We start from the raw sequence: 21999 nt of genomic DNA on the forward strand, positions 1-21999 counted from the left end.
GTCACCCAAATGCTGACGCCCGGCGGACACGAAGCCACGCTAACCTGGCACAAAGTGGATCCGCTCTGTCTGTCGTCCGCCACGCTGAAAGCCCCCAGAGAGCTCAGTGACCTCTGGGAGGTCAAACACCGTCACCTGCAGACGCGGGTACTCCTGGGCGAGCTCGCGGGCCAGGATGCCCGTGCAGCCTGCGGGAAGCAAAGGCAGACTCTGGACCCTCCTGGCATGTGTGAAGCCCTTGGAGTGTCTCCAGAGTTCAGATCTGGCAAAACCAAAACGATGCTCTCAGATGCGGCCTGAGCTTGTGCCCTGAAATGAGGTCAGCCAGTGGGGAGATCACTGGTGTCTCAAAGTCAGGGCCTCGTGGGCGGGTGCTGGCCCAGAGCAGGTGAGTGGGGTGGGCACAGACTCGTGGGGAATCCTGGCAGCAAAGCTCTAGGGAGCCGTACTCTTCCCTGCCCCTTTCTGCTGCGGGAATGCCGACGCAATGGCTGGTGCCACAGCAGCCACTCTGGACCACCAGGAGGACAGGCGAGCAGAGGGTGGGGAAACGCAAGCTGGCAGCGCAGGAGCCCTCCTGGACACCAATCCCACTACACCTCTTGGGCAGGGCAACTCCTCCTCCTCCGTCCACTGTCCTGGGGAAAGGACTGGTTGGGATGGGGTGGAGGGTGTGTGTGGCATAATTAGACCTGACGCAATGGCAGCAGACGGGCTCCACAGGCCCTCCCCTACTTGGCAGCCACCAGGAAGGGTCCCATAACCTCTACGGGGGTCCTGGGCCATCCCCGGGACCTCCCAGCACTTGGGAATATCAGCTCAAGCCCCCGCACCCACCCTGGATATATTTAGGTCCTCAGATGGTTTGTAGAGATAAACCCATTCTGCAAGTCTCATTAGCAGGTAAGGTGTCCTAGATTTAATACAAAAGAAAAGCACGTAGCCCTCTGCACCCGACTCCTGGGGGGGGTGGTGAGTGTACCTCCCAGGTCGCAGGCAGAGGCGAATCGGGACAGGTCGAAGGCCGTGGCCACGTGGTGGGCGGTCAGTTTGCTGAGGCTGTGCTTGGCCCTCATGAACTGCAGCGTCAGCTCCCTGCTCTGGTGGTGGAAGCAGGTCTGAGGAGACCCACCCGGAGCGCAGGCCGTCCTGCACCCGGGATGAGGTTCCACTCGGCATTCGTGTGGGTGGGGAGCTCAGCAAGGGATCATGGAGAGGGGTCTGGGGTAGAGGAGGGTGGGAGGGGCCTGGGTAGAGCAGGGTGGGAGGGGTCTGGGTAGAGGAGGGTGGGAGGGGCCTGGGGTAGAGCAGGGTGGGAGGGGCCTGGGGTAGAGGAGGGGTGGTTTGGGTCCGGGGTAGAGGAGGGTGGGAGGGGTCCGGGGTAGAGCAGGGTGGGAGGGGTCCGGGCTAGAGGAGGGTGGGAGGGGTCTGGGTAGAGCAGGGTGGGAGGGGTCTGGGTAGAGGAGGGTGAGAGGGGCCTGGGGTAGAGCAGGGTGGGAGGGGTCTGGGGTAGAGGAGGGGTGGTTTGGGTCCGGGGTAGAGGAGGGTGGGAGGGGTCCGGGGTAGAGCAGGGTGGGAGGGGTCCGGGGTAGAGGAGGGTGGGAGGGGCCTGGGGTAGAGGAGGGTGGGAGGGGCCTGGGTAGAGCAGGGTGGGAGGGGTCCGGGGTAGAGCAGGGTGGGAGGGGTCCGGGATAGAGGAGGGTGGGAGGGGCCTGGGGTAGAGGAGGGGTGGTTTGGGTCTGGGGTAGAGGAGGGTGGGAGGGGCCTGAGGTAGAGGAGGGGTGGTTTGGGTCCGGGGTAGAGGAGGGTGGTTTGGGTCCGGGGTAGAGGAGGGTGGGAGGGGTCCGGGGTAGAGCAGGGTGGGAGGGGCCTAGGTAGAGCAGGGTGGGAGGGGTCTGGGGTAGAGCAGGGTGGGAGGGGTCTGGGTAGAGCAGGGTGGGAGGGGTCCGGGATAGAGGAGGGTGGGAGGGGCCTGGGGTAGAGGAGGGGTGGTTTGGGTCTGGGGTAGAGGAGGGTGGGAGGGGTCCGGGGTAGAGGAGGGTGGGAGGGGCCTGGGGTAGAGGAGGGTGGGAGGGGCCTGGGTAGAGCAGGGTGGGAGGGGTCCGGGGGTAGAGCAGGGTGGGAGGGGCCTAGGTAGAGCAGGGTGAGAGGGGTCTGGGTAGAGCAGGGTAGGAGGGGTCCGGGATAGAGGAGGGTGGGAGGGGTCCGGGGTAGAGGAGGGTGGGAGGGGTCCGGGGTAGAGCAGGGTGGGAGGGGTCCGGGGTAGAGCAGGGTGGGAGGGGCCTAGGTAGAGCAGGGTGGGAGGGGTCTGGGGTAGAGCAGGGTGGGAGGGGTCTGGGTAGAGCAGGGTGGGAGGGGTCCGGGATAGAGGAGGGTGGGAGGGGCCTGGGGTAGAGGAGGGGTGGTTTGGGTCTGGGGTAGAGGAGGGTGGGAGGGGTCCGGGGTAGAGGAGGGTGGGAGGGGCCTGGGGTAGAGGAGGGCGGGGAGGGTCCGGCGTAGAGGAGACGAGGGCGAGAGGGGTCTGGGTAGAGCAGGGTGGGAGGGGCCTGGGTAGAGGAGGGTGGGAGGGGGCACTGGGTCTGAACTGTGTCCACCTAGGCGGTGAGGCTGGAGCGTTGCCAGGAGGGCAGCTCCACTGCACCCTGACACAGCACTCTCTGGGTCTGATTTCCAGTTTGCAGGGGGTCTCCTCCTGGGAGACTGCCGACTCCCCACTCGGGTCTCACAGGACCAAACCAGGAGGACTTAGGGGGTAACGACCCCCTGCCCCCTCAGCTGTCACCTCACTGAGGATGATCTGATCTGACCGTTTACAGAGACCAGGGCTCCCCGCCCAGCTCCCCGATGGGGTCCACGTGTGCTCGGGCCCCACCCGGGTGGGAGGGAATGAGTCCCTGGGGCAGAGAAGGAGGCCGGCAGGACAGCGTGCAGGGGACCCGCCTGGGCCTGACACTCTTAGGGCTCCTGAGGGTGGTCAGGAGGCGAGGGATGGGCAGGGAGTCAGCTGAAATCCCAAGGGGCGGGGGGTGCAGACCGGGGCCCGAGGGGGCCGGACTCGTTGCCTGAGGCCACGATGGTGCTGCTGCCATTTCACCCAGATTTCGGGCCTGGGGACCTCAGCATCTCCCAGGACACTGTCCTCTATGACCCCTCGAGGCCCTCCAAGACCACCCAAGATCTTCCAAGACCCCCCGAGACCCTCCAAGACCCTCCGAGACCCCCCAGACCACCCAAGACCCTCAGATTATCACCCAAGACCCTCCAAGACCCTCTGAGACTCCTTCCCTCCCACACAACGGTGAACAGGGGTCGTGGGTGCCAGGGGGCGGGGGAAGGGCTGGGAAGCCCTTTGCACACCCTGCGCTGAGCTAAGAACAAGGAGTCCGTGCAATGCAACTCCACGTAGGAAACACGGTGCCTTGAGTCAAGGCAGCCCCTTCTTAGAAAAGCCCTCTTTTCAGGAGCTGTGACCAGCCAGCCGCACCCTCCCTGCCACGGCGGCCTCCCGCAGGGATTCCCACGTCGGCCAGAATCTGAGATGTTTCCGCGCCCACTGGTCCTTTCGCAGCACAGACGGGGCGTGAAAAGGAACACGGGGGTTACAGTACCTGGGACAGGCGTTCCTCCTCCATCGCCCCCAGAGCCCCGCGGGTCTGGTCTGCCCCCTCCCGCACGGCCAGGCCCAGGCGTGTGAAGACGCCCCAGACGTGGGCGTCATGGTACTCGGCCACGCCCTGGAGAGAGTGTTCGCCGTCTGACACTAGGTGCAGGGTCGCCACCTCCGTGTTGCTGTAACCTGAAAGGACGGGGCGTCGTGTGACGGCTCAGCTGACCACGGGGCGAGCCACCGCCCAGCGTCATCGGGATGTCTATCTGACTAAGTGCCAAGCGCACGGACGCCCAGAGGCGGCCCAGAGAACGACGCAAGGGTGTTGCTCTTCCTCGAGGTGACCCTCCAAGCCCCTGGGATGGTCACTTGGCCGGGCTACAGTCCCCAGTGAGACGTCCCCGTCGGGGAGAGGGCGCGGTTTGGTCATGTGCTTCGCACCTGCACGTCAGCAGACTTCGGGTAAAGGAGGTGACCCTATGTAACGTGGGTGGGTCTCATCCCATCAGCTGACGGCCTTGAGAGCAGAGAAGCACCGAGCGGCCAGCCGCAGGGGTTCAGACGCGCCGGAGCCCAAAGGCACGGACCCATCTGTCCATATCCCGCGGGGTCTGCCTCTCCGGAGCCCTGAGGGGTACGGGGCGGCCCGCTCTCTTCCCACTTCCTGGCGGGCTGTCCATCCGGCCCGGCCCCCAAGGGCCCTTCCGGGACACCCCTACCTGCAGAATTGGAGGCTGCAGGCAGAGGGGACGGTGGCTGAGACCCCCTGTACCTCCACAGCCCCACGTAACACCGTCTGTCGTCGGACGGACAGAACAGCATGGTGTCTACGGTTTTCCTTTTCTGAACTTTTAAAAAGTTTATTGAAACTAACTGTCCATTTGACATTTTCTTTTTTAATTAATTAATTAATTATATTTATGTTTGGCTGTGTTGGGTCTTCGTTGCTGCACGCAGGCTTTCTCTAGTTGTGGCGAGCGGGGGCTGCTCTTCATTGTGGTGCGCAGGCTTCTCATTGCGGTGGCTTCTCTTGTTGCGGAGCACGGGCTCTAGGCGCACGGGCTTCAGTAGTTGTGGCTCGCGGGCTCTAGAGCGCAGGCTCAGTAGCTGTGGCACATGGGCTTAGTTGCTCCGCGGCATGTGGGATCTTCCCGGACCAGGGCTCGAACCCGTGTCCCCTGCATCGGCAGGCGGATTCTTAACCACTGCGCCACCAGGGAAGCCCCATTTGGCACTTTACATATTGTCTTTGTTTGTTTGTTTTAGAAACTGGATTTTTACTGCTGCTTAATTTTCTTTTTTTCCTTTTTGTGGCGGTACCACACGGCACGCGGGATCTTAGTTAGCGGTGGAACCCAGGCCCCCTGCAGTGGAAGCGTGGAGCCTTAACCACTGAACCGCCAGGGAAGTCCTCACACGTTTTTTTTTAAAGACTATTATCTTTAATTATATAAATATATATTTAAAAAAAACTTTTTATTTTATATTGGAGTATAGTTGGTGAGCGATGTTGTGTTGGTTTGAGGTGCACTCAGAGTGATTCAGTTGCACGTAGACACGTATCTGTGCTTTTTCAAATTCTTTTCCCATTTAGGTTGTCACAGACGCTGAGCAGTGTTCCCTAATGACCGAGAGCTCTGAGTTCTGAGGCCTGGGGTCCTCTGACGGGCAGCACCCACCCCGCCCGCCCCACCCCAGGCCCCGTGCAGAGGCACAGGAGTGGCTGGCAGGGCTCAGCTGAGGACCCTGCAGGGCGTCTGCCAGGTAGCAGGGACTGGAAGTCCGGACCTTGGACCCTTTCTCCACATTTGGTCATTATTTTCAGTTGAGGAGAGGGGATTCCCTGGTGGCACAGAGGTTAAGAATCTGCCTGCCAATGCAGAGGACACGGGTTCAAGCCCTGGTCTGGGAAGATCCCACATGCCGCAGAGCAACTAAGCCCGTGCGCCACAACTGCTGAGCCCACGTGCCACAATTACTGAGCCTGTGCTCTAGAGCCCGCGAGCCACTACTGAGCCCGTGAACCACAACTACTGAAGCCCGTGCGCCTAGAGCCTGTGCTCCACACCAAGAGAAGCCACCGCAATGAGAAGCCCGCGCACCACAATGAAGAGTAGCCCCTGCTCGCCACAACTAGAGAAAGCCCGCATGCAGCAACAAAGACCCAACGCAGCCAAACGTAATAAGTAAATATATATTTTTAAAAATGGAGGAGAACATTACTAAGATGCTCTGGCTGGGGGGATGTTCGGCATCCTGCGACCCAAATCTTTAGCGTGTACTTGTCCGCCTCTCGTATGAGGGGTGGCTCTGGGGGGCTTCCGCCAGCACCCTGCTTCCCTGCTCACCACAGAAGGGATGCTGTGTCTCCTGCTCTGGGGTCTTCTGAGCCCCTGCCTCTCTCCATCTGCTCAAGGACCATCCGTAGCACCCTCTGCTCTGAGAACACCTTCGAGAGCTCTGTGCACCCAGCAAACCCACACTGTCACCCTTCATCCGTCCAATTACCACATATGCCGTCTACTTCGTTTATCTGTCTTTCTATCTATGTATCTACCTATCCATCTATTACCTACCAGTCACCTACATGTATCTCTCTCATCTAGTAATCATCTGTCTTCAACATCACCTATTCATCCATCTACCACCCACCTATTCATTTATCGTCTATAACCTGTGCATGTATACATGCTCTATATACCGATCATTTATCTTTTTATCATCTCTCTGTTCATCTATCATTTATCCATCCACCCATCTATTATCTATTCACCCATCCCTCCATCTATCATGTATTTTCTATCATCTATCTCTATCATCTATCTCTCATTGATCTATGCATCCATCATATCTATTCTATTATCTATCTAATCCATCATATCTATTCTATTATCTATCTAATCCATCATATCTATTCTATTATCTATCTAATCCATCATATCTATTCTATTATCTTTCTATCACCTACCTGTTCATCCATCTACTTATCTATTTACATACCTAAGTATCCACCTATCAAACTATCTATCTACCTAGCATCTACGACCTACCAATCATCTACATGTATCTCTCCCACCTATTAATCATCTATATCCATCATCATGTATCCATCTATGTATCTATTTATTTACTTATCATCTAGCATTTGTGTATGTATCTATGTATCTATATCTATTATCTATCTTTTTATCATCTGTCTATTCATCTATTATTTATCCATCCACCCTTCTATTTATCTATCATTTGTCTATCCACCCATCTATTATCTATCATCTCTATTATCAATTTATATCTATTGATCTATCAATCTACTACCTATTTATCCACCCACCCATCCATCCATCATCTATTTATCTATCATCTATCCATCTACTTATCCTATTATCTACCCATCCATCCATTTATTTATCCATCCACCTGTCATCTATTTATGTATCACCTATCAACCTAGCTATCTTTCTATCCTCTACCTCTTCATCCATCTATCTGCTTATCTATCTACATACCTATGTACCCACCTATCAACCAAACAATCATCTATCCGTCATTTATCCACCCACCCATCTATTACCTACTTGTCCATTCACCCATCCACGTATCATCTGTTCATCTATCATCTAGCTATCCATCCACGTACCTATCTATCATCTCTATTATCAATCGATATCTATCTATCCATCCATCCACCTCATCTGTCTGCCTATCTAAACAAATAAGTAAGAATAAACTGCTATCTATGCTGTGCACACATGCAAACCCTATGGGCTGTTTCTCTCGAGAACCCTGGCTGATACAGGCCCTCTGAGCCCATAAAGAAGCCTGTCTCCTAACACACCACACAAGCACACGCACACACGCACACGCGCGCACACCACACACGCACACGCACGCACACGCACGCACACACACATGCGCACACGCACGCGCACACCACACACGCACACGCGCGCGCGCACACATGCACATGCGCGCGCACACATGCACACGCACGCACACACGCGCGCGCGCGCGTTTGCTCCTTCCATCCATCCTCCGCTCCTGACCCTCTGGGGCATTCTTGGGGCACAGGGATGACGCATGGTCTGTCCTCCCTGCCTCGGCTCAGAAGCCACTGCCACCTGGTGACTTGGTCTCGCAGGCACAGTTGCTGGAAAGACACCCAGGAAGCCCCTCACCTCTGCACGTCTTCTCCAGTAAACCCAGGGCCGCGCACACATCCAGCAGCTGCTCAGTCCTGCCCGCGCAGGTGCTGAGTTTGCGGGCGACATCCACGGCCTGCAGGGGGCCTTGGTCTTTTAACACATCGAACAGTTTGAGCTTGCAAGCCGTGAACAGAACCTGTCCGTGAAGAACAGTTACAGTTAGACGTACAACGTGACTTATCAATTGCTCTTTATTCCCAGGGACTCCAAAGAGGGACGGCAGGATGGTCAAAAACATCGAGCTCATCAAGGGAAACTTCTGCAGAGGCGAGTGGGTTTAGGCTCCAGGTTGTACAAGGTTTGCTCCAGGTAAGACCAAGTCGATGAACACCAAGCAGAGAAACTGTCCCAGCGGAGAAAGACCAAAGCGCTGCTGTCAGGGGCTGTGTGGTGTCCCCCCAAGGTTCCTATGTCGATGCCCCAAGTCCCAGGACCTCAGGATGAGACCACGTGGAGACGGGGCCTCTGCGCAGGGCACGGACGCTCCACGCTGCTCAGGACACACCCTCACGTGACACCGTAAACCTCCCTGGAGCTCTCACCTCGTCGTAACGCGAACACCTCCAGGGACGAGTAAAGGGGCACTTCGGGAAAGGGCCCTACCTGAGCTGCGTCCAGAACTACCATGACTGACCTTGGGCGGGGGTGGGTGACACTTGCTCCAAGACCCGCAGCAGACCCCGGCTTGGTCAGCCATTGGGAGACCTTTGTAAGGAGACCCGTGTCACACGAGGGTGGATGGACAGATGGGGAGGTATGTAGATAGGTGACAGATACAGACAGGTGATAGATAGGTAAATGGGTGGATGGAGGGATAGACAGGTAGGCAGGTGATAATAATAGACATGTAGATGATATATACAGATAGCCAGAGATGATAAATAAATGGGTGGATACATAGATAGGAATAAAAATAGACACAGAAGATAGATACAGATAGACGTGACAGATAAGCAGGTGGATAGACAGATGACAGATAAATAGATAAACAGAGATAGAGACACAGACGATAGATACAGATAGACATGACAGATAAGCAGGTGGATAGACAGATGACAGATAAATAGATAAACAGATAGAGACACAGACGATAGATACAGATAGATGTGACAGATAAGCAGGTGGAGAGACAGGTGACAGATAAATAGATAAACAGATAGAGACAGACAAATGATAGGAAAATGGATGGATGAACAATGGAGAGAAGACAGATGATAACAGATATAGAGAGACAATAGATATAAATTATACACAGATAAGTAGAGGGATGGATAGACAGATGATAGTTATATAGATAGATAATACATTGATGATGTAGATAGATAAATATAGATAACAGATAGAAACAGATAGGTAAATGATAGCTAGATTAATGGTGGATACAGAGAAGACAGATAATGATATATATATATAATGATGTGTATAGATAGATGATAGATATAAACACAGATACATAGCTGGAGAGATGATTGATAGATTGGTGGAGAGATAAATGATAGGTAGGGAGACAGATGTATGAATGGATGGACAGAAGGTAGACAGATGATAGTAACAACAGACACAGGTAAACAATAGACATACATAGACGACGGATATAGATTACACCTAGATCAGAGGGTGGAGGGACAGATGACAGGTACACAGACAGACGATAATGACAGTATATATAGCCTGATGATATAGACGACAGACAAATGAAATGGATAGACGGATGGATGGACAGATGCTAGAGCGACAGACCGTGGAAGCACAGCACAGCTCCACCGAGCGCCAGCCTGACGGGCTGCAGCAGCGCTGTCTGCACCAGCATCTCCAGGTGGATCAGAGAATCTGACCTATAACGCAGCATAACCACCTTCTGTCCTAGGCACACAGGTCCCCTCTCCTGAGGAGGAGGTGACAGGAAGGTGGCCGGGGTGGAGGGGGGGAAGGTCAGGCCCCCAGTCCTTCCCCAGCCAGTGTCCTGTCTCTCCACGAGCCACTGAGGCTACCCCTGAGGGGCCCTAGCGCGAGCAAGGCCGCCCCCTGCTCCAACCCCCAGGAGCCCAGAGCTGCAGGAGAGGGTCTGGTGGGGAAGGGGGTGGGCCAGGCAACGTGTCACAGCTGGGCGGGTGCACAAGTGCGTCCGCAAGAGCCAGAGAGGTGGTGGAGGCCAGCTGGATGGGCCGCTGCCCAACCCACTTCCCATCGGGCCCCGGGCCTGGGGCTTCCCTGAAGCACCTGCACACAGCTGCCTTGCACGTGGGCACAGGGCAACCTGTGGTCAAAGGTACCTGGTGGTTCCAGGAAGCATCGAGCTGGCCCAGCACTGCCCCCTCCCCTGCCCAGGACACCCTCTGGCTGGGACGGCTGCCCAGGATCCCGAGGCCACAGGACGATGAGGACACACACACTGACCTGGCCTGCCCTGCAGGCAGCTGGTGTCCTGGGGGCCACCATCCACCTGCTGCCCGGCCAGCAGGGCTGCAGGGTCCCAGAGGCGGCCGCACGGCCGGCATTCCAGCCCCACCTCCCTGGACTGGGGACATAATGTGGCCCCTCGCTGGGGTCACGTGAGGCCTGCTTACCTTCAAACACCCGCACAGACCCCGCCCTGCCCCCTCCAGGCACAGACCACAGTTATGGGCTCAACGGTGGCCCCAAAAGGATATGTGCATGCCCTGACCCCCAAAATATGGGAATGAGGCCTTATGTGGAAACAGGGTCTCTGCAGATGTGAGGAAGTGAAAGGTCTGAGATGAGGTCCTCCTGGAGGAGGGTGGCCCTACATCCAATGGCAGACACAGAAGGGGAGAGACACAGACACAGAGGAGAAGCCCCAGGAAGACAGAGGCAGAGACGGGAGGGACGCGGCCACAAGCCCAGGGACGCCTGGAGCCCCCAGAAGCTGGAAGAGGCGGGAAGGACCCTCCCCTGGAGCCTCTGGAGGGAGCGCAGCCCTGGGACACCTTGAGCTGTGGTCCCCAGCATGGGCGAGGATGGATGCCTGCGGTTTTGGGCTCCCCTGTGTTGGGGTCATGTGGTCATGAACCACACAAGTACCTTGGATGCTTTGAAGCCGTCCATCAGCTCCAGGAGGCCTGTGGGGAACGGGGGCCGGCTGTCCGCCCCGTTAAGGGCTGCATCCAGCGCGCGCGGAGCCTGTGACCGGTCTCCATCCGCCTGCTCGCCACCACGGCCGCCCTTGGCGCTCTGACCTGGGTCTGAGCCACCTGCCTCCGAGTCACTCAGGTTCTCGAAGGTGTCGACGGCGGGGATGGAGTCGCGCCTGACCCGCCGCAGGTCCTCGGGGCGGGGCGGGTAGTACAGCCGTGCCAGCTCCTTGCAGAAGTGGTTCAGGGGGAAGCCCACGACGTTGAGGAAGTCCCCATGCACGTACTCCACCAGCATCCCACCCAGCGCCTGGATCCCGTAGCCGCCAGCCTTGTCCCTGGGGCAGGGAACCACAGCGGGGAGGGAAGGAAGGTAGAGAAGATGGCAGCGACGTTGACCTTCCTGGGGTCAGCAGACCTGCAGCCAGGACCCCTGCAGGGGAACCCACCAACCTTGGACCCGGGTGGCTGTGCACTGGGGCGTCCGGGCCCAGATCCCAGTGACCCCTCGGTCCCGCCCCTGGGACGTGACGAGGGGCACCTGGCGGCCACTCAGGAAGCTGCCCCCCACCCCAGGCCTGGCGCATGGCCACCAGCAGGCTCTCTGAGGGGAGGGGGATTGCTGTCAAGGACCCAGGCCCCCGGCCGTACTCTCCTGCCACCTGCATCCCCGTCCCTCGGATGTCCATTCATGTGGGTCCTCGGCCCAGGTCTTCCCCGGGCGCCACTGCTGAGACCTCCTTACGGGGGAAGAGGGGCCCGTGAAGCCCCTCCCTCCGCCCTGACTCCCCCGCCTCTCCCGCTGTGCCAGGCACGGGTCCATAAAGCGACAGGGGCAGTGATCTGGGCGCCCCCCCGGCAGTGAACCCACCCCCACGGTCCTCACGCCTGCGCTCACCCCCCCCCCAACCCTCGCCCGGGCCCTTTCCTGGGGGAGAGGGGACGGGGGAGCTGGCATGCCCTCTGGTTCGGCCTCTTGGTCCCGCTGCAGCTGCAGCGGTGAACGGCCTGACCCTGCCTCTCGTTTTGGTGTGTTGTCCTGATCAGACACCCCGATACCCAGCAGCTCCGCTCTTGACAGCCGTCACCACCCAGAGCCCGGCGCCCTGCGGACTCCTAACCCACAACGCGACGGTGTCAGGAGGTGGGACCTCGGGGAGGTGATGAGGTCATGAGAGTGCAGTGCCCGTGGATGGGATTAGTGTCCTCCTAAAAGAGACCCCAGGGAGCTCCCTGGCCCCTTCCTCCAGGCGAGGACACAGCGAGGAGTCACCATCTATGAACCAGGAAGCAGCCTCACCAGACGCTAAATCTGGCCCCGCCAGGATCTCAGACCTGCAGCCTCCAGGACGGTGAGAAATAAGTCTCTTGTTTACAAGCTCCCTGCCTGTAGCGCTTTCTTAGGACCGCAAGCAGACTAGGATGCCCCACATCTGAGGCTCCTGTGAGGACTCATCACAGAAGATGGTGAGAACAGGGCTGGGCGCACAGCACTCCCTTACTACCCTGCAAAGGGGGCTCCCACGCCCGCCAGAAGGACAGGCCGGTCGGGGAGTTCCTTTGCTGGGGCTGCTTCCACAAGATCAATACCCCAGGGAGACTCTTCTCCCCTGCCTTTACCTTGAGCAGGCCTGAGACCGGCTTTAACCAGCAGAACACACGCTCGGACCCTCGGTTTCAGGAGCCCAGGGCTTCTGTGCTCACCTCCCCACGGCTGTCGGTGCCCGGCCCCTCGCAAGCACCCTGAGTGAGCCGCTTCCTGAAGATACATGGGGAGGCTGGTCCCCGGGGCACCGTCAGACCCGTGGCGAGGCCACCAGCCACCAGCTGGCGCCGAGCCCAGCCCCGGCGGGGGTGGGGAGTGAAGCCAGCGAGGCTGCAGGACGAGCTGAGCCTCCGTGACCTTGAGAAGACAGCTGCCCGGACCCGGCGCACTTTGGGGCGGTCAGTGACATTGGGGTCATGGTGACCTCTGCCCTCCAGGGACCAGCCCCGGCTGCCCAACCATCATGGGAGCGGGCGTGGCGCCCTGGGAGGGCCGGCTGCGCTGTAGGAGCATCCACGGGACGGGGACCCCTAGGAAGGCATGCTTCCAGCACCTTCCAGGCACCGGGGCACTGGGCTCGTCAGGAGCCCTGGCCCCCAACACAGGCTGAGCCGCGCGCCCAGTGTATCCGCCGCCCACAGTGGGGACTCGGCGCCGCAGCTCCCAATAGAGACTCACATGGGCTCTCCGCTGTTGATGTACTCCCACAGCAGCTCCTCTGACAGCTCTGAGAACTTCACCGTGGTCTCCTCGTAGAACTCCGAGACCTCCGTGTCCAGCCGGCCGTCTGCAAGGAAGGACCCCGCAGTGAGGGTATGTGGCCGGCGCCAGGCCCCCGCGCCCCCAGGTTCTAGCCGCTGCCTTTGGGGGAAGTTGGCCTGAGCTTTGCGTGGGATTCACACACGGTCGTTAACGGTTCCTTTTAGGCAAGGGCAAAGAGAAAGAATAAAACAGAAAAGAGGGCAACAGAATTGGCAAAAGCAGGAGAGAAAGCTGCAGCCTGCAGAGCCGGATGACACGGGCCTCTGGTGTCTGTGCTAAGTCGTGGGCAGAGTCACCACAGGGTGATGCTGCAGTCTACACGAGGCTTTCGGCTGTGGGGCTGGAAAAGCCCCAGGCACACAGTACAGTGGCTGTGCATGGCGGCCAGTTGTGAGGGCGCTCCACACCAGCCGTCCTGGCGTGAACGGTGCCCCCCAAACGTCACACCCTCTGAAAACCTCAGAACCGGACCTTATTAGGAAACAGGGTCTCTGCAGATGTGATGGAACAAAGGGTCTGAGATGAGGTCCTCCTGGAGGAGGGTGGCCCTATATCCAATGACAGCGTCCTTCTAAGAGACAGAAGAGGAGAGACACAGACACAGAGAAGAAGACCCGTGAAGACGGAGGCAGAGATGGGAGGGAGGCGGCCACGAGTCCAGGGATGCCTGGAGCCCCCAGAAGCTGGAAGAGGCAGGAAGGACCCTCCCCTGGAGCCTCTGGAGGGAGCGCGGCCCTGGGACACCTTGACCTCAGGAGTCTGGTGTCCAGGATGGGGGAGGATGGATGCCTGTGGTCTCAAGCCCCAGGTAAAGGAACCACACTGTCCAGCAAGTGCTTTCTCCCCAAAGAGCACAGGTTAAAGTCCAGGACAGACCAAGACGGTAAGAGTAACCCAATCACTAATTAGCAGACAGGTGCGTGGTCACCCACCTGTGGGATGTGCTCGGGGAGCCCAAGAGCTCAAAGTCAGCCTCAGGGTCCTTCCTGGACCTAAAATATCTTTTAAGCAGCTTTAAAAATTGTGCATTAAAAAAAAAAAAAAAAAAAAGCCCGTTGGGACTTCGCTGGCGGTCCAGTGGTTAGGACTCTGCGCCTCCACTGCAGTGGGTACGGGTTTGATCCCCGGTCGGAGAACTAAGACCCCACAAGCCACAGGGCTCGGCCAAAACACACACAGAGAAAACCCTCGCCAACAGGGGCCGAACTCCTCCACCTTCCAGACCAAAAACCTCAGAGAAAGCGTCTGGGCCGGTCGCATGGGACGGGCTTTTAGGACAGCCCCCGCCCCCCAGCACCGTCTCCATCGGGCGCTCAGGGTGCACCCCAGGATTTCCCCGTGGGACCCTGACGTTCCCAGGCAGGACGGGAAGGCAGGGTCACGGGGAGCAAAGACAGAGCCGCCCCCGCGGACCCCAGGCTCCCTTCACGACGCCCGACTCCGGGGGTGGGGGTGGGGACGGGGACGGAGGTGGCCGTGGTACCTTTGCTGCAGCAGTGGACGATGGCCACGCCCGTGAACACACTGTGCTCCTTCCCGTTCAGCCTGCAAGACACGACGGGGCCCAGCAGGCGACCGTGTGGGGTGTCCGAGACAGCGCCATCCCTGCCACCACCGGGCGCGAGCCCCTGGTCCACCTGCCGGCCCTGGCCACGCGGCCTCCGGGGAAACCTTCCCGCAGCAAGCGCGCAGGTCCAGGCGAGAGGGCGCTCGGTGCCCTCGGAGTGGGGGCTGGGGGATGGCCGGGCCGTCTCACGGGATGCGAGGACGGAGCACCTGGGCCACGCCGGGAGGACCCGGGTCCTGGCAGCTCTCAGTGGCTCTTTCTCGGGTCCCTTCACTCTCTTGGGCGCAGACACGCGGGGGTGCTGAGCCAGGAAGACACCCTGAAGGTGGGCAGTGGTGTGGCCCCCGCTCCCGCCCGGGGGCAGGGTTCCGGGACGCTGAGAGGGACAGGGCCTGCTTCCCATGGCGGGAGCTCGGGGGCACTGGGCTCCAGGGGGAGTCAGGATGAGGAAAGTGAGGAGGGGCAGACACGGGGCTCCCGGACGAGCCCGTTAGGGCGAAGCCAGCGCAGCGGACGTTCGAGGCACCGGCCCATCCTCGGACCTGGACCTGGAGGGGCTGCCGGTGGGAGACGGGGGAGGTGATGCACGGACACCCACAGCCCACCCCGAGGAAGCCCGGCCCCTCCACCGGGCCCAGGCTCTGTCGGATGCAGGGCTACTTCCCCGTAGGACGGCCAAGGCCCACCCACCTTGACAGCATGCGGTAGGCGTCCTGCTTGTCCACAGGCTTCTCCAGGATCATCGCTCCCACCGCCTGCAAGAGAAACGGGAGAGAAAGCGTCCTTTTCCGCTCCCTGGGCTGGTCTGTGCAAGCGGCACTGTCCACTGTTTAGATTCACATATATTTTTTTTTTAAAGCAGGAGAGATGTGTATAACATGAATTTCACCATTTTGAACTCAAGTGTGTGGTACATTTCCAGGGCTGGGCGAGGACCGCTGTTGAGTTCCAGAACTTTTTCATCATCTGGAACACTCGATCCCCGTGAGCTGTCACTCCCCACCTCCCTCCCCAGCCCCTGACACCCCAACCCGCTCTCTGTCTCTGGGGATTTGCCCGTTCTGGACGTTTCCTGTCAATGGCATCACACACTGTGTGTCCTTCTGTGTCTGCTTCTCTCACTGAGCATCGTGTGTTCAAGGTCCATCCACGCTGTAGCCTGTGTCAGGGCTTCACTCCTTTTCACGGCTGAGTCATATTCTACTGTGTGGATGGACCCCATCCGTCCATCAAAGGGGGGATGTCTGGGCTGTTCACACCTTTTGGCTGTTGCGAATAATGCTATGAACATTCACGTACAAATATTTGTCTGGACACCTGTTTTCAATTCTTTGGGGCATGTACCTAAGCGTAGATGTCTTAGCTGGGGCTGCCCGAGAGCAGTACAGACGGGGCAGCTTAAACAGCAGACATTATTTCTCCTAGTCCTGGAGGCTGGAATCTGAGATCCAGGTGTCAGCAGGGCTGGTTCCTCTTGAGGCCTCTCTCCTGGGCGTGTAGACGTCAGTCTCCTCCCTGTGTCCTCAAAGGGTCATCCCTCTGTGTGTGTCTGTGTCCTGATCTCCCCTTCTTATAAGGACCCCAGTCCTGTGGGATCAGAACCCACCCTAGTGACCTCATTTTACCTTCATCCCCTCTTTAAAGACCCCATCTCCAAATACAGTCATGTTCTGAGGTCCTGGGCACTAGGACTTCAATATAGGAATCGGGTTGGGGGACACAGTTCAGCCCATAACACAACTGCTGGGTCATATTGTAATTCTTCAACTAACATTTTGAAGAACCTGCACCGTTCACTCTTTTACTTCCATGCAGCCTTAACCATGAACCAGAAACGATGTCTGATTCTCACCTGCACACAGGTAGGTCCCATCCACCTGGGCTGCACAGAAACAAATGCCACGTTGAGGGCAAGGCAGACCCTGGGATCACCCCATCTGGCATTTTCCAACCCTGGACTCTTTACAGTTGATTTGCAATATTGTGTAAGTTTCAGGTATACAGCAAAGGGGTTCAGTCATACGTACACATATATATATATATGTACATACATGTATTTCAGATCCGTTTCCATTACAGGTTACTGCAAGATATTGAGTACAGTTCCCTGCTCTACACAGTAACTCCAGACTCTTTCAAACAGGTGGTCCCTCGCCTGGAGACCTCATTGGTCTGGGCCAATGAGGCCCAGCATCCCTGGGAGATGCCTGTCATCAGGCCAGCGAGGGTCCCAGACGGAGGGCTGTCACCAGCATGGCAGAGCTACTGTACCAATCACTGTGACCTCCCACCAAAAAGTCCAACCCTCAGTGGCCAAAACCCCTATCTTAGCGAGAACCATTTCCCTCCAAAACATATGCCGGGGTCCTGATGCCCGGCCCTGTGAACAGGACATTATTTGGTAATAGGGTCTTTACAGATGTAAGAAAATTTAAGATGAGGTCGTACTGCAGTAGGTGGGCCCTAATCCATGATGACTGGTGTCCTTATAAGAAGAAGGAAACTGGGACACAGAGGAGAAGGCACGTGAAGACGGAGGCAGAGATGGGAGGGATGCGGCCACAAGCCCAGGGACACCTGGGATTTCAGGCAAACCACCAGAAGCCGGTGGGGAGGGGGGGAAAGAGAGAGAGAGGCCTGGGACGGATCCTCCCTTAGGTCTTCCAGAAAGAACCAGCCTTGCCGAGGCCTTGATTTCGGTTACCAAGGACATGCCCGCCACACGGAGAGCCAGAAAGCAGACTCACCACGATGGTGTCTGCTCCGATGACAACGTCAGGGGCCCGCAGGTCCTTCTGCAAGAAATCCAGACTCAGCTTTAGAAAGGAGGACTCTGCACGTCTTACACGTTGTCATGCCATGACGCACATGACACGGCGTCGCTGCTTACTTGCGAATCCAGTCTCACTTTGGAAAGCAAGATTTCAGTGTCCTCGACACACCAAGCAAGGAAGACGTGACCCCAAGACACTCACTGGAAACCTGCACACAACCTTCTGCTCTGGCTGCACTTAAATTCTAACCTTTCCACGGCCGGAAATCAGTCCATCAATGTTCATTTATTTATACCAATACTTCTTACAGCATTAACTTGAATATATGGGTCCTATATGTTAACTGCGATTAGGTATTATTATAACACATAGTAACAGGTAAGCTACTCTGCTTCTGTATCATAAATGACACTATTATATTAATTAGTATATTAGATAGTAACACACAGCAATAGAGAAGCTACATTAATTCCATATCATAAATGATACCATTACATTAATTACAAGAGTATATTATATAATAAAACCTAGTAATAGATAAGGTACATTAATTCTATAGTTAGTTCTATATCGTAAGTCATACTGTTATGTTAATTGCAATGATATATTCTATAGTAACACTCATAGTAATGCAGAGGCTGTATTGTTTCTATATCATAAATGACGTTGTTATATTAAATACCATAGTATATTATATGGTAACAGTAATAGATAAGCTACATTGTTTCTATATCGTAAATGATGCTGACGTACTAAATACCATAGTATATTATATAGGAACAGCAGTAGATAAGCTAGGTTATTTCTGTACCATAAATGATGCTGTTATATTAAATATCACAATATATTATATAGTAACACTTAGTAACAGATAAACTACATTAATTCTATATCATAAACGATGCTATTATATTAGTTACAATAGCATATGACATGGTAACACCTAGTAATAGATCAGGTAGATCAATTCTTTATCGTAAATGATACTATGATGGGAATTGCAATAATATGTTACATCCTAGCAAAGTAGGAGGTAAGCTATGTTCTATAAGTGATACTATCACATAAATTAACAGCAGTGCACAACACGAGGACCCTCAGCCGCAGAGACGCTAGACTAACGGCACTTATTGATAACACGTATGTTTAAAACCTGAAGATGCCCTCCTAGCAGGAGACCCAGGAAGAAGCAGAAGCAGGAGCCCTCGCCTGGTGCATCCTGCCGGCCACCTCCAGGGCCTTCTGCTTGGCTGTTTCCACCGCGTATGCGTACGGAGTAGCGAATGAGGCCTTATGCAGCTTCTCCTTGAACCTGGAAGGGACCACCTCGAACCTGAGGCCCTGCAACAGGACAGAAGGGGTCAGGAGGGTTTATGGGAGGAACCTGAGGATGCTGACAGATGTGCAGGCTCTGCAGGAACTGGCCTTTCCCCGTGCAGCCCACCTTCCCTGACTATCTGGTCTAGACACTGGGTGCTGACCCAGCGCCAGCCCCCGGCCGCAGGGGGTGCGGGACTTGCAGAGGACCCGGGGGCGCTGGCGGGAAGACCTCTGCACATGCAGAGGCCAGCAGGGCTGTATTGATTGCGATGCTGGGGCCCGCAGCCCCGAGGGGTCAAAGGGCTCCCAGAGAGTCCCAAAGGCTTTGCCTCCACAGAGGTCAAACTACTGAAATGACACCGCCTGCAGGAAATGCCACAAAAATGCCACTAACGAGGGCTGCGCGAGGATGAACATGGCTGCTTTAACTTGGTCCCCTAACACGTGTGACCAGGCAGCCCTTGTGGAAGACAGGTCATGGACACAGCGACATCCAGAGTGGGATGGGGGACAGGACTGCGGGTCTTACCCACAGAGGATAAAACTCCCATCCCCACGGGGAACCCCGTGGAGCACCCAGCTGGCTCTTACCTTCCCTGCATCCCAGCGCTCTCCCCTCCATCACGGGCCTCCCGCACCCCCAGGTCCCCCTGGACCACACTGTGAGCCCCCCTTGGCTCTGTACAACCCCAGCCGGCACCCCTCACTCTGCACCTACCGCTCCTCTCCCCGCCCATGTCCTGCCAGGGCCCCCTCCACTCCCCTCTCCCCTACCCTCCCACGCCACACAGCACAGCACCCGCCCGTCCTCCCCCGGAGGTACAGGCAGCACCCCTTACCCGGCACCTACCCCTACCCCAGCCCACTCCCCCCCGCCAGGCAGGGCCTCCCCACCAAGACCAAGCCTCCGCTGGAGCCTCTGTCTGCTCCCTCCCGGCTCCTGGACAGACACAGCTCAGGCCCACAGACCTGGCCTTGGCCTGAAGGCCCACAGACCCCGGCCGGCAGGGCACCAGGTCTCCAGGCCCTGGCTGGAAGACGCTGGCCCCCAGATCAGGTAGACTCCTCCTTCCCCCCGGCCCACAGGCCTGGACCACGGTCACTAGGGTCCTGCCCCCTGGTTCCCTCAAGGCCCCAGCCTTGCAGAGACCCCAGACCCCCAGTCACTAGGCCCCAGCCCTGCAGACTCTGGACCTCAGACCCTGTCATGAGGCCCCAGCATGAAGCCCCGGCCTGCACACACCCCCACACACTAGGCCCCCCCAGTCACTAGGCCCCGGCCCTGCAGACCAACCGACCCCCGTGCCTCCGACCCCCACTAAGCCCAGGTCACTAGGACCCTCGGTCACCTGTCTCCAGCCACTAGACCCTGCCCCCCCCATCACTGGACACTCCCAGTTACTAGGCCCCGGCCCTGCAGACACCACCCCGCCCCCAGCTAAGTCCTGGTCACTAGCCCCCGGGCCACTAGGCCCCTGGTGACTAGGCCCGGGTCACTAGGCCCGCCCCAGACCCCGGCCCTGCAGACCCCGGCCCAGGCCAGGCGCAGGCCGCTCACCGCGTTGCTGAGGATCTCCTGGCGGCGCGGGGAGGCGCTGGCCAACACCACGCGCTTGTGCTGCAGCTTCCCGATCACCGGGCACAGCACCATGGTGCCGCCGCGACCCGACCCAAGCTCGACTCCGCGCCTAGAACCGCACGCCCCAGGCCGCGCACCCAGCGACAGGCGCCTACCACCGCGGCCCAGGCCCCGCCCCGGCTCCGCCCCAACCAAGCCCCGCCCCGGCCACTGGAGCTCCGCCCAGGCCTCACCCCCTACCCCCCGCCCCGCCACGAAGCCCCACCCAGGGCCCGCCCCCCCCCACCACGGAGGAAGAGGCTCCGGACCGCTTCCGTGCCGGCCCCGAACGAAGCCCCGCCCCACCCACGAAGCCCCGCCCCCACGCTTGCCCCGTCCCCGCCCTGCGGCCGGCGACGCGAGCTGGGCGCGGGCTGGGGGCCTGGGGCGAGGGCGGTCGCCAGGTCCTCAGAACCCGGAGACCAAGGGGCACCTTGGGAGCACTAAGAGGGCGATGGGGGAAAATAAAGGAGTGTCCGTGTGAATCGGTGGAGGCGTCCCCGCGGGTCTTGTGGGGGACGGAGATGAGGGGTCCCCGGGGCGCGGTGGGGGGCGGAGATGGGGTCGACGGGGCGCAGTGGGCGTGCGGCACTTCTCAGCCTCAGCGCTAGTGCTGTTTGGGGGCAGGTCATTCATTTTTGTGGGGCAGCCCTGGGCGATTGCAGGGTATTTAGCAGTATGTCTGGTTTCTGTCCACTAGATGGCAGTAGCTGCCCTCCAAGTTGGGGATAACCGACCGTCTGCGCATGTCCTAGCCACTGGGGGACCGAATCGCCCCTCGTTGTGTGCCAGGGCTATAGATAGATAGATGATACATAGATAGAGTAGATAGATAGATAGATAGATAGATAGATAGATAGATAGATAGATAGATAGATAGATAGATAGATAGATAGATAGATAGATAGATAGATAGATAGATAGAGATAGATAGATGATGGATAGATAAGGTGAATAGATGATTGATAGATACAATGGATGGATGGGCAGTTAGATGGATGGATGGCCACAGATACATACATCGTAGATAGATAAATAGATGTTAGATAAATGCTAGATGGATAAATGCTAGAGATAGATTATTTATTAATATAGAGACAAATAGATATGACGGATGGATGGGTGGATGGATGGATACATAGATAGATACACAGATAATTAATAGATAGATGACAGATAGAGTCATTCTAGTCAGAATTCTCAGCCTCACACTACTGACATTGGGGGCTGGTGACTCTCTGATACGGGGCGTCCTATGCACTGTGGGCTGTGGAGCAGCATCCCTGGTGTCCCCCCACCAGGTGCCAGGAGCACCCCTCGCCACCACGGTGACAACCAAAATGACCCCTGACTAATACATCGCACATATATATAAACTAATACATACCTATGTGTACGTAGATGTACATGTGCCTGTATATATATATGGTATATCATGGTATGTGGTATATATCAACATGACATCCTAATGTATGTTTTTTTTTTAATTTTATTTATTTATTTGGCTGTGT

General features: G+C 57.2%; 1 protein-coding gene across 2 annotated transcripts in view; it reads right to left on the reverse strand.

Moving 5' to 3' along the window:
• The window catches only part of ASMTL (acetylserotonin O-methyltransferase like), a 28619-nt gene extending 7990 nt beyond the window's left edge, over nucleotides 1–20629 (reverse strand). For both annotated transcript variants that reach the window (XM_030837248.3, XM_060292141.1), the window contains exons 1-11: nucleotides 20429–20629; nucleotides 18760–18891; nucleotides 17524–17571; nucleotides 15467–15531; nucleotides 14693–14754; nucleotides 13126–13234; nucleotides 10852–11239; nucleotides 7783–7945; nucleotides 3609–3796; nucleotides 983–1100; nucleotides 45–188 (exon numbers count right to left, since the gene is read on the reverse strand). In XM_030837248.3, coding sequence (XP_030693108.2) covers nucleotides 45–188; nucleotides 983–1100; nucleotides 3609–3796; nucleotides 7783–7945; nucleotides 10852–11239; nucleotides 13126–13234; nucleotides 14693–14754; nucleotides 15467–15531; nucleotides 17524–17571; nucleotides 18760–18891; nucleotides 20429–20521 — 1510 coding nt within the window. In that variant the 5' untranslated portion in view covers nucleotides 20522–20629. The remainder of the gene's footprint in view (nucleotides 1–44; nucleotides 189–982; nucleotides 1101–3608; nucleotides 3797–7782; nucleotides 7946–10851; nucleotides 11240–13125; nucleotides 13235–14692; nucleotides 14755–15466; nucleotides 15532–17523; nucleotides 17572–18759; nucleotides 18892–20428) is intronic.
• Between the last annotated feature and the right edge of the window lie 1370 nt (nucleotides 20630–21999).

This window comes from Globicephala melas, chromosome X (assembly GCF_963455315.2).
Source record: "Globicephala melas chromosome X, mGloMel1.2, whole genome shotgun sequence".
NCBI classification, from domain to species: domain Eukaryota; kingdom Metazoa; phylum Chordata; class Mammalia; order Artiodactyla; family Delphinidae; genus Globicephala; species Globicephala melas.